This window comes from Musa acuminata, chromosome BXJ1-10 (assembly GCF_036884655.1).
Source record: "Musa acuminata AAA Group cultivar baxijiao chromosome BXJ1-10, Cavendish_Baxijiao_AAA, whole genome shotgun sequence".
In the NCBI taxonomy this organism is placed as follows: domain Eukaryota; kingdom Viridiplantae; phylum Streptophyta; class Magnoliopsida; order Zingiberales; family Musaceae; genus Musa; species Musa acuminata.
The window spans coordinates 31,712,151-31,723,696 of NC_088336.1; the positions used below are offsets into that span (position 1 = coordinate 31,712,151).

The 11,546-nt window shown below is 43.8% G+C and overlaps 2 protein-coding genes across 3 annotated transcripts; one reads left to right on the forward strand and one right to left on the reverse strand.

The window, feature by feature from the left end:
• Positions 1–3,666: 3,666 nt before the first annotated feature.
• LOC135596208 (protein Barley B recombinant-like) lies at positions 3,667–5,363 on the reverse strand. The gene is made up of 2 exons (XM_065088204.1): positions 5,258–5,363; positions 3,667–4,872 (listed from the first exon to the last, which is right to left on the reverse strand). Exon 2 carries the CDS (start codon positions 4,755–4,757, stop codon positions 3,912–3,914), a length of 846 nt encoding a protein of 281 aa, XP_064944276.1. The 5' UTR covers positions 4,758–4,872; positions 5,258–5,363; the 3' UTR covers positions 3,667–3,911.
• A 2,139-nt stretch (positions 5,364–7,502) lies between these two features.
• Positions 7,503–10,953, forward strand: LOC135596209 (homeobox-leucine zipper protein ROC8-like). Of its 2 annotated transcripts, none has more exons than XM_065088206.1 (10): positions 7,503–7,789; positions 7,931–8,048; positions 8,158–8,346; positions 8,644–9,105; positions 9,179–9,280; positions 9,360–9,569; positions 9,635–9,812; positions 9,888–10,156; positions 10,243–10,332; positions 10,436–10,953. In XM_065088206.1, exons 1-10 carry the CDS (start codon positions 7,695–7,697, stop codon positions 10,814–10,816), a joined length of 2,094 nt encoding a protein of 697 aa, XP_064944278.1. In that variant the 5' UTR covers positions 7,503–7,694; the 3' UTR covers positions 10,817–10,953. The 2 variants fall into 2 exon arrangements, with proteins under 2 accessions (XP_064944278.1, XP_064944277.1); XM_065088205.1 differs by having other exon boundaries at positions 7,655–7,789; positions 9,351–9,569.
• The last annotated feature ends 593 nt before the right edge of the window (positions 10,954–11,546 follow it).

The following is an 11,546-nucleotide window of genomic DNA, read 5'->3' on the forward strand; positions in this document are numbered from 1 at the left end:
TCCACGGCCATACTGGGGGTCGGAAGCCCTAGGAGAAGTTGGAAGAGGGTGCAAGAAGAACACCCTTGTCCGAATCGGATTTGACAGGCCATGAACGAGAGCGGAAAGCGACATTTGTAGCCATCAACCGAGGCCCGGCCGTGCGATGGAGATAGGTGTGGCGCGATCGAGGAGAAAGAGACTAAGCTACAGGAATCGATCGATGTTGGCGGGGGCTAATTACAGATTATACCGCCACCACTTTAGTAATCCCGTCCGATTTAAATAATTTACGAAACATCAATATTTATTCTAATGTCATCCATTTTAACGATGGAAGCATAAAAATAATAAATAATAAATAATTTTTATATCTTAATAATATTTCTAGTAACGACGAATGATATAACTGTTGGAGACCATAAATGACTGAGGTAGATAACGAGAAAGAGCGACAACGAAAAATAAGATAAAAAAAAAAAAAAAGGAAGAGAATGATATAGATGTTGATACTTAACATCAACATCGGCGTCCCTCGTTAACAATTATCGAGCTATATTTGTATCGTCCTGATCTCTCTTCTCATCTACAATAGTCATCAATAACATATAATAATATCATCATTTGTCACCATGAAAAACGTAATTGGAACATGAAAATTATCTTTTTGCTTATCATTTTTATACTTCCGTCGATAAAACCAATAACATTAGAGTAAATGAAGCTAGATGTTTTACCTTCATAACTATTTAAATATTAAAATTTTAAATTTAAAAAATAAAATACTAAAAAAGTCTAATTACATGATATAATATATAATTAGTACTATTGACGATAAGGATTTGGGACGAAGAGCAACAAGCAACAACCAAATGGGACTATCAAGGAGAAGAAATGCACTTAATATATAGTCATTTATTTATTATTTTACCCTCTGATCTCAAAATAATTTCATGTGTTGCCACGAAATATAATTATATATTATATCAAAATATATTAATAGATAATATTTAAAAATGATTTTTACAATATGATTAAGGAGAATGATAGAAAAGACTAATTATGAAAACTTAAAAGTTGTTGAGAAAATTCAGATGTATTTAATAATAAATAAAAATTGAGAATACTTTAATTTCTAATATTCAAAATTGAATCCATCCTTCACTGTCTAAGCTTTATAATTATGATTGTTGATGTTTTTATTATGGCAAGAACTTATCCACAAATGATTCAATCTGACTCCATTTCATATCATCTTTGCTGTAACACTTGGTATTGTCGTGATCTGAGTCGATTCACACCAATTTAAACCAATTCAAATCATCCCATATGATCTTCTTAGGTAAACTATTAGCAAGTTATAGAATCTGAAAACATACCTAAATTACTTGATATCTAATAGATGGTCATCTCTGAATGCCAAACAAACAAAGGCATACCTCAAGACCATCAACTAATCAATCCACATTCAGTAAATCCAAGGGTTTCACTCTTAATTGCAACACAAAATTGAGAAAAAAAGTGGTCCTCATATTGAATCTGAACCTTGTCAAGATGATATAATACTGCCTACAAAGACATATCAAGAAACCAAGATCAAGAACAGAGAGAAGCAGTTTCATTTGCACTGTAAAAGCAAATCAGCCACAAATCAGACTCATCCTTTGAACACAAACCAAAATGGGAGGATAAGATTGAAATTGAGTTGGGAGGTTTAAAGCACCCAAAAAAACGACTTTAAGATAAGTGCTAATAGGATTTTGAAGGTTATATCATGGCATAACAAGATTCTTTTGTCTGAGTGTACAAACAAACTTGAAAACATATAATTGTTGGACAGTAAAATGAAGATAACAATGAAGCTGGAAGGTTTGAAGCACCAAAAACAAAGAAAACTTTCAGAAAAAATCATGGAATTACATATTACATAACCTTTTCATCAAGTGTACAACCAGCACAAACATACAATTGTTAAGGCAATAAGGATGAAAATTACCATGAAGTTGGAAGGTTTGAAGAACCTAAAGGACTTTCAGAAAATCGCTATTACAGTCTGGTCAATAACAGCATTTTTTTCAGGAGATGGTGGAAAGAACTTTACCAAGCAACAAAAGCATAGAATGGTCGGACATCGGAACTTAATTGGACAAAAACAATAACTAAAACAAAGTCCACCTCGGATCATTTTAAGGCAATAGTTGGGAAAGAACCTCAAGAAATCAAATAAAAAGAGTCTTGAGATTGTCCACTGATCCGCTTTATAAAAATATGTATCCATTTTAGCCATCACAAAAAATTCAACTGGTTGTGTCAAACATGAGATCAGAAAGTTTGGTGAAAAAAGCTTCTTGTATGCCAGATTAGAACCACCTCATAAAGGAGGGATGAATATGAACAACTTAATAGTGATGTGATCAGCTATTGTTGGTGTCGAGAAAGAGCGTGATAAGATGCACTGATTATGTCCACCCAAGTTACCTTGACTATGTATATCAAAAGCAGAAACCACACAATGCCAAGCCAAAATGTTTTTCTATAAACACAATAATAATGGAGAAAACACATCTCAGAAACTGGAATGACCTGTTAATTGCATCCATAAAATTGGCAAAATAAACCTTTAGGTTATCAGAACCTATATCTTCATCAATAATGACGCATATTTTATATGCTTAAATTTGATTCACATAAACTTTATCAGCAGGTAACATGTGATGTCCAATTCAATGGTGGCTTCAAGTGATGTCTCTCCAGCATTGTCAACGAGTAGCTCTAATATTAGCCTAGTCCGATAGAAAGACTGATCCAGTTAATTTTTGGGCCTTAGAACCACCAATATAAATTATCTACCCACTTTCAATCTAAACTAAATCGAGGCATCAAAATTTATCTATGCTCAAAGTAACAGAGTAGTAAATAGATAAGAAAAGTTTAATAAGCATCTAGATTTGGAGGTCCTCTACTATGATTATTATCGAACCAATTACATGAATAGTTAATTACTTGGTAAAGCAGACATAAATATAGTGTAGTAAGTTCAAAGAATGATCTAACATATACCACAAACCAAACAACAAATTAACGACTCTTACCCCCACTAATCTTGAACCTAGTGGCAAACCCTACACTTAGCACTAAAAAATAGATTTGTAAGTGTTCATGTTATAGGTAACTGTGCTTACGAGACTCCAAGGCCTCCATAGGTTGAGAGCAATAGAGAAGCCTCATTCTTCAATTTTCCAGTATATAAACTAATAAGCTACTTGAAAATAAGAGACCATACAATTCAGTAATTTTTTCATATCTATTGGATTTTTTTTTTGTTTCCCACATTCATAATATTATTTTAACCACATAAGGTAACATCATAGAACTGAACCTAATAATATATCTTGTGCGATGCAAAGGATAAACAAGTTCCAATTACTAAACCAAGGAAAAATTGAACAATGGCCTAAACAATTCAAGAAAGATAATATAACTTACGGAATTAAAACAAAATTCAAACCTTGCCAATTCTTTATAGGAAGTTTTGTTTGCAAGAAGTTAACCTCAAACAAGTTTTCAAGAATTCAACATAAGTTGCAGCTGTCACAGGTTAGGACTTCTCAACTGAAGCTGAAGCTTCTCCACCATGACAAACTAACACTTAAATAGGGCATAATTTTACATCACAAACTATGGAAATTATAATAATTGAAAAGCCATTCGACTTGGATAGCACCAGTGAACTTAAAGCTACAAGCTGCAGAAAAAGGACGAAGAGATTATTTGAGCATCTGAACCTCAAAAAGCATGAAACATTCCTGATAAAGACTGCACTACAACCTATTCAAGGGACCTCCACAGAAGGACACAGATTTCTTACATATTATGAGCAAAGACCAAATGCAGAGGTGAAACCTAAATATGGCAACCAACAATTGCCCATTTTACCTTATTGTCACAAACTTGTTGGTGCCATGTTTAGCCCAGAGAGGCCTCAAGTCAATTGGATTAGACAGGTTATGGCCTTCTTCAGTGAGCTTTTCCAAAACCTTCTTGAATGCCCCCTGACTCATCTTCCGGCCGGCAATGCGCGCCCCTCGCCTTTTGGTGCTCATTGGGAGGGGGTACATCGAAATGCTGGTGGTGCAGCAAGCTGACTGCCAGCCTCCAGCGCCCCATCGGTAGCATGGCTGTGGCTTGCCTGTGCAAGAGCAAACCGGCGTTGGGATCCCTGAGATATCGAGGGTAATTCCATTAATGACCATTCCTGAGCTCCTACTAGATTTCCCATGTGACACAGAACCATTAGTGGTCTCATCTTTCGGTGCTGCTACTTTCTTTGGCTTCTTAGCTTTTGATGATTTTTGGGGGCGAGCCTGGGCCCTCTTCTTTAAAGGAGTCTCATTTTTACCAACAGGTTCATCCATCATCGGAAGCTTGTCATCCTTGGGTGGTTCCGGATGCTGCAACATCTGGATGTTCTGGGTGACCGAAGGATCATGAAGGATGCCGTAATGGGAATGGTGGTGATGGTGATGGTGATTCACCGGCAGCATCTCAAGGATCTTATTGCTGTCTCGTCCATGGTGGATCCAGCCATCTCTCCCAAAATCCATCTGCACGGATGGCTCCGGGATACTGCAATCCCGATGGAAGAATCCTCCGCCGGACTGCAGAGGCTTGGTGTTGCGCTCCGCAGCCGAGGACATGAGCTGCAAGCCAAGGTTCCCCTTCGAAGGCGGCTCATAGTAGCCCCAATTCCGAATGCCCAACCCCCCATCCTCATCCATTCCAACCGATGCAGCTACAGTCCGCGGAGAAACCCCAAACCGACTCGGCAAAAGATCAAGTTCTTCCACCGATTTCGATCATCCCGTCTACCACATTGCCATCACCTCGCCGTTCCTATCAAAACCATTCAACTGAACAGATCGAACGACGAAACGGCAGAAAAATAGGATAAACACCCATCCAAGAACACCAAAAAGGAGGCAGCCTTGAAGAAACCCTAAAATCAAAATCCCATCAAAGAACAAAAAATAGGTCCCGAAATTGAGAAAGAATCACGACAAAAAGAAACCCTAATCATCGCAAAGGAAAGATTGAAGCCACTAGGGTTTCAACGTGAGATCAGTATATTGGAAAGCTCATTTAGAAGGGGGAAAGAGTGAAAAATCAGATTGTTAGAATGCCAAAGAAACAGAAATCAGAGGTTGCCAAATAGATTCTCCTTTTAACTGGTAAAGGAAATCGAAGGAGAAGAGGAGACGGGGAGAAAGAGAAGTCTTACCTTCGGAGAGAGACGTCGCTTGGGATTTGCTTGTGGTGATGGAGAGAGAAATGGGGAAAGGGGAAATATAGATTTTTGCTATTTATAAATAAGACTATATCCCGACAAATTAATATTTTTATATTTACATTATCGTTATATTTTACAAGTCGAATAAATTAATTATCCTATGCCATTAATAAGATAAATCGATTCATATTACAGCGCCCTGCCTATGCCACCTGCATCAAGATTGGAACTTGGGATGATGCGAGCGTGACTTGCGATCGCAGCCGTTCATTCTACTGTGACGAACGGTCATGCGTGGCACGTGCGAACATCGAGGAGTGGACGGCCTCAGATGCCTTTGGTACTGTGCACGAACTACAAAGATCGCGCATTAAATCCCAAAAAACCAAATTAATTGCTCGTTTAATGGTTTGACCTACCAATTGGGTCGGTGAGGTATATCCACAAGGCAGATCTGGTCGGTCAACGAATGAGTTCGATCAATCCGTCGAATACCCAACGGCGTACCTGCCGTGTCAGTCCACTGGGCCCCGTCTTCATCGAGAAGGTAGCTCCGGCGTGTAAATCCGGTTAGGTAAGACGAGAATTCTTGTTTCATGTGGGCTCCAGAGAGGATCCAATCGGCAAGCAGGTTACTCGTAGGGTCTCCACCGCGGGTGGATATGTATTTTTTGGGTCGACCTCGACCACCAAACCTTCGACCGGCGGCCATGAATGACGCTTTAATGCACCCAAGTACGGCCTTCAAATAGACAGATGAAGCTGTCGCTCTCACTCGCGCTCTCTCTCTCCCCACTCCCCAATCCATAGACACAGCCTTTCTACTGCTTGTACACAAAAGGTTACTGGAAAGTCTAATGACAGTGACAGCAGGCCAAGGGAGGAAGCTGGAAGAACAAGTCGAGAAGAAAGGTCGGAACAGTGGTGGTTCCTTTGTCTTGTGCATGGTAGTCCCATGCGCACTCCTCTCACTACGAGTACCCATCATGTGGTTCCTAAACCTGGACGGCTCTCAAAGTTCTTGGAGGCTTCTGTGACTAAACACTACCATGCCCAACATGGGGAATCGATCTGGTTAGTGTCAGAGGATGGTGTTCAAGAAGAAAAAGGAACAAGATATGTTCTCTCTTGTTTGTATTCTTTGGAGCCCACAAATCAGATGACACAGCTCAAGATCTTGCGTGGTTTGACTCCCATGGATTTCCGGGTTTGGGGGAGACAGTAGGCAAAGGGGGGCAAGCTTTAGCTCTGTGCTGCTGACATAGCATTTCACCCTCCTCCCTTCCTCCACATCATCCTTGGCATGCAGCAAGCGGAAACAGCTGCAGGTATTAAAGATCTCTAACTCCTGGTATTTAAGGAAGGGAGGCTAAGTTTTCAAACAGGGTGTCTTTACGGCCTGATTTGGTCTCAGGATGCCGGTCATCATATGGTTGTGCAGCAGTAATTTCAGCTGCAGAGGGAGAAAGAAATTGTACCACCACATAACCATCATAACTCTGCTCAGCTGACAAGTAATCTTGATTGCTAGCATTCACTGCATGAGTAGAAGCAGAGCTTCCCACTTCCCACATGAGAGAGATCAGACTGTGTTCCTACGCTCTCCTTATCAGCAATTATATGTGCGGTGTTGGTGTGTAATCAGCATTTTCCAAGTCGGAGAATTGTAACAGCAGACGTGAGAGAGAAGGGAAGGGGTGAGAGCTGGCAGATTAGGAAGCTCACCGTTCCTCATGCTTCTTTCCTCTTGTCTGCGTCTCTGCTCTGCTGTCCTGTCTTTAATTCTTGAAATTGTACTGTTCCACTAGAATAACCAGACCAAAATCATAATCAAAATCGAACCTTTTGTTGTATGTTTCTGCCAGAACTTGTTTTTTTTTGGCTTTAGAAAATGCATTGGAAAATAGGAAGAAGAAACAATACCAGATGATGATAAATCGGAACCAGAAAACTGGCATTTGGAGAAGCATATAACAAAAGAATCAGATGTATATTCTTGCAATCTGCTGATAATAAATATATGGAGATGATATAGTATGCCTTCAAGATCCAACATCTTTAAAGCCCCGTCCTTCTAAATCGCGTCAATTACTGTGAGCTTTAAATACACACACATACGCAGAGAGAGTTTCTCGGTGGTAGAATCTCTCGGTGCGTCTTAATAAGGGGAGGGGGCGAATTCGCCCAGATTGCTGGCGATATCTGCGATGCGCGCACCGCCGGTTTCCTCAATTGGCTCTCGCTTAAGCGCCGCAAGGAGAGGAGCCCCGTAGAGGGAAAAAGGTGCCACCTTTGAGGACCAAAGGTAGGGGGATAACGTCGCCAAGTTTCGGAAATAGATGGTGAGAACTGGCTGGCTTCTGTAGCAGATTGTTGTGGGTGCTGGTCGTGATAGGAGCGGTGAAGAGGAGTTTCGGAGGTGGCGAGGATGGACTCCGGCGACGAACAGGACGTTCCGGACTCACAAGGGAGGAAGAAGCGGTACCACCGGCATACCCCGCGGCAGATTCAAGAACTGGAGTCGTATGCTCTCGTCTCTTTCTTCTTCTCCTATCTCTCGCGCTGTCTTTACTGTGTCTGACGACGTCATGGTGTTGTTCTCTTGCGTCGTGGGGTTGTTCCGTGGCGGCGCGACGATGGGCCTTGTCTGAGTTTGTTGTTTAGGATGTTCAAGGTCTGCCCGCACCCGGACGAGAAGCAGAGGAAGCAGCTGAGCCGCGATCTGGGGCTGGAGCCGCGGCAGATCAAGTTCTGGTTCCAGAACCGCCGGACGCAAATGAAGGCGACCGCTCTGCTCCCCGTCGTCCTCTTCCCTCCCTCGTCACGCCTCGCGTGCGAGCAAAAGGAGCGACCTTTGCCTCGTTTGATCGACCCTGCCGCTGTCTTTGCAGGCGCAACAAGAGCGGGCGGACAACTGCTTGCTCCGCGCTGAGAACGACAAGATCCGGTGCGAGAACATCGCGATGAGGGAGGCCCTCAGGAACGTCATCTGCCCCTCCTGCGGCGGTCCTCCCCCCGACGACGACCCCTACTTCGACGAGCAGAATCTGCGGATGGAGAATGCCAAGTTGAAGGAGGAGGTAACCTCCACCTCCCTTCCTTTTCGATCCTACACGTGCATTCGTCGTATAGTTGCGATAGCTTCAACGAAACAATGGAAAATCCATCTCTTTTCATTGATAGTTTGGTCAGTCATCCCATCTTTCAATGAATTGGATCGAAAAGAGCTGTCGTCGTTCTATTTCTTTGGCTTTTAAGTATGTCAGCCGATGAGTTCATTAATCCATTTTGATGGTGGAGGATCAAACAAACATACTTCAACACACTCATTTAATGTGATACTGTTGTCTTTGATCCATGCGAATGAATCCTTGCAGCTCGATCGCGTTTCGAGTCTTGCATCGAAGTACCTGGGAAGGCCCATCACGCAGCTGCCTCCAGTTCAGCCAATGTCGATCTCATCGCTAGACTTATCGGTTGGAGGATACAGTCATCCGGGGATAAGCCCTTCCCTCGATCTCGATCTCCTGTGCCAGAGCTCGTCTTCGGCATTTCCGTATCCGTTTCCAGCATCAATGTCGGAGCTTGACAAGCCTCTCATGGTCGAGATGGCCACCGGTGCAATGGAGGAAGTCATCAGAGTGGTGCAGACCGATGAACCCCTGTGGGTGAAGTCGGGCAGCGATGGAAGGGACATACTCCAACTCGAAACCTACGACAGGATGTTCCAAAGGTCAGCTCGGCAGCTCAGGTTCTCAGATACTCGAGTCGAGGCATCGAGGGATTCAGCTCTTGTGGTCATGAATGCTGTGACATTGGTCGACATGTTCATGGACGCAGTAAGTTCCAATCTCGTTGAAAGGAAACGAGTTCTCCTTTGATCTTCTACCTCTGAATTGGATTTCGTTGCAGAGCAAGTGGGGAGAGCTGTTCCCGACGATCGTGTCCAAGGCAAGGACTGTCGAAGTCCTGGCGGCTGGAATGGCTGGAAGTAGAAGTGGATCTTTGGTGTTGGTAACGACAGTTCTTCAGCTCTTCTGCTTGAATCCAATTAACTTCCTCTGCGATACTGATACATCCAAAGGGCGTGCAGATGTACGAGGAGCTACAGGTTCTTTCGCCGGTCGTTCCTACTCGCGATTTCTGCTTCCTGCGGTATTGCCAGCAAATAGAGCCCAGCGTGTGGGCGGTGGCTGATGTTTCGGTGGACTTTCCCGGAGATAACCAGCTCGCACCTTCTTCCCGATCAAGGAGGCTTCCTTCTGGCTGCTTGATCGAGGAAATGCCCAATGGCTATTCTAAGGTGATCCAAATCATGGTGCATGATCTACTGATTTCTTTCTCGCCCTTACCGAATTGTCGATGTAGGTAACCTGGGTCGAACACATGGAGATCGAAGAAAAGAATCCGATTCACGCACTCTTCAGGGATCTTATAGACGGTGGAATGGCATTCGGAGCACAGCGCTGGCTCGCGACTCTCCAGAGAATGTGTGAGAGGTTTGCTTGTTTGAACGTCGCCGGAATTCCAGCTAGAGACATCGGAGGTAAGGAGCGTTCAGAATCCGCACAGCAGATAGCTAAGATTGCTATTTGATTCTGATTCCGACTGTGGAAATCAGTGGCTCCCTCTCCCGATGGCAAGAGGAGCATGATGAAGCTTGCTCAGAGGATGGTGACCAACTTCTGTGCCAACGTCGGCGCATCGAATGGTCACAAATGGACTACACTCTCGGGGGTAAACGATGTCGGAGTCAGGGTTACGCTTCACAAGAACACAGATGCCGGCCAGCCTAATGGAGTGGTTCTCAGCGCAGCAACCTCTATATGGCTTCCTATATCAGCTGAGAGGATCTTTAGTTTCTTCAAGGATGAACGAACTCGAACTCAGGTTTCTGCAGACATCCTTCTTTGCTGTTCTATCTTTCTCGATCGAAGGACACTTTTTAACTCTCTGCGTCTTCTTCTTGTTCTCAGTGGGATGTTCTCTCGAACGGAAACACTGTACAAGAGGTGGCTCATATCACGAATGGTTCACATCCGGGAAACTGCATTTCTCTTCTTCGTGTATGCATTCTTTCTCGTCTTATTCAAGTGTAGATGAATTTAATTTGGGTGCCAACCTCTGTCAGAAGTTCTTGATGGTCTATTTACTGTGGTGGATGAACAGGGACTCAATTCTGGGCAGAACACGATGCTGATACTCCAAGAGTGCTGCACTGATGCTTCGGGCTCGGTTGTGGTCTATTCTCCGGTCGACCTGCCGGCCATCAACATCGTCATGAGCGGAGAGGATCCGTCCTACGTACCGATTCTGCCGTCAGGCTTCACCATATTACCGGACGGGCGATCGGCTGGGGGCTACGGCGCGTCGTCCAGCTCGAATCCGATGGGTGGCTCCGCCGGCTCGCTGGTGACCGTGGCGTTTCAGATACTAATGAGTAGCTTGCCGTCGGCGAAGCTCAACTTGGAGTCGGTAATGACGGTCAATAACTTGATCGGCACCACAGTTCAGCAAATAAAGGCTGCCTTGAGCTGTCCCGACGTCTGACGACGCTCCGAAGAGAATTAAAAGTCTGTGCTTCTCTTCCGACCACCACCACCTTCCTTGAACTGCCTGGGGTCTGATGGACTCTCGAGGCTTTTGATGTGGCATTCAAGATGGGGATTGAAGTGGGTCTTCTTTTGTTGGTTAGCTCGCCATGAATGCTCCCCTGGTGGTGCTGGTGGTGGTGGTGCTGCTGCTGCTGCTGCTGGTGGAGGTGGAGGTGGTGGTGGTGCGAGTCTCAGGACAGCCCAATTTTTTTTGCTTCACAGGGATCAGTCAGGCTCTACATTTATAAGTACTTAATGAAGGAAGTCAAGAACGCACCATGTCTGCCTCTCCTCTGCTGCTGTCATTAACTTCTTCTTGTAGCTTTGCTTTGCTTTGCTTCTCTTCTCCTCACTTGGATCCAATTCTTTCCTCTCTTCATGTAGCAAAGTGTGGTCATGGTTCGGGCATTGACTTCTGTCCTTGAACATCCATCAATGAGCATTTACTTTGAAGTAGTCTGTTGCTGCTACATGGTTAGAATCATCCTCCCAACTCTGCATCAGATCAGTTCTAGTGAGCATTTCTACCTCTCTGTTAAATCCATGAGTGACGAACTGTGGCAGCCTTTATTGTGTTCTGGTCCCTCTACCAATTAAGAGCCAGCTATTGCTGCAGTATCCTGCTGAGGTCTCAAGTTTCTCATTGAACAGTATGGTTCAGTGTGCAAGTTGTTTGATTAGCACAG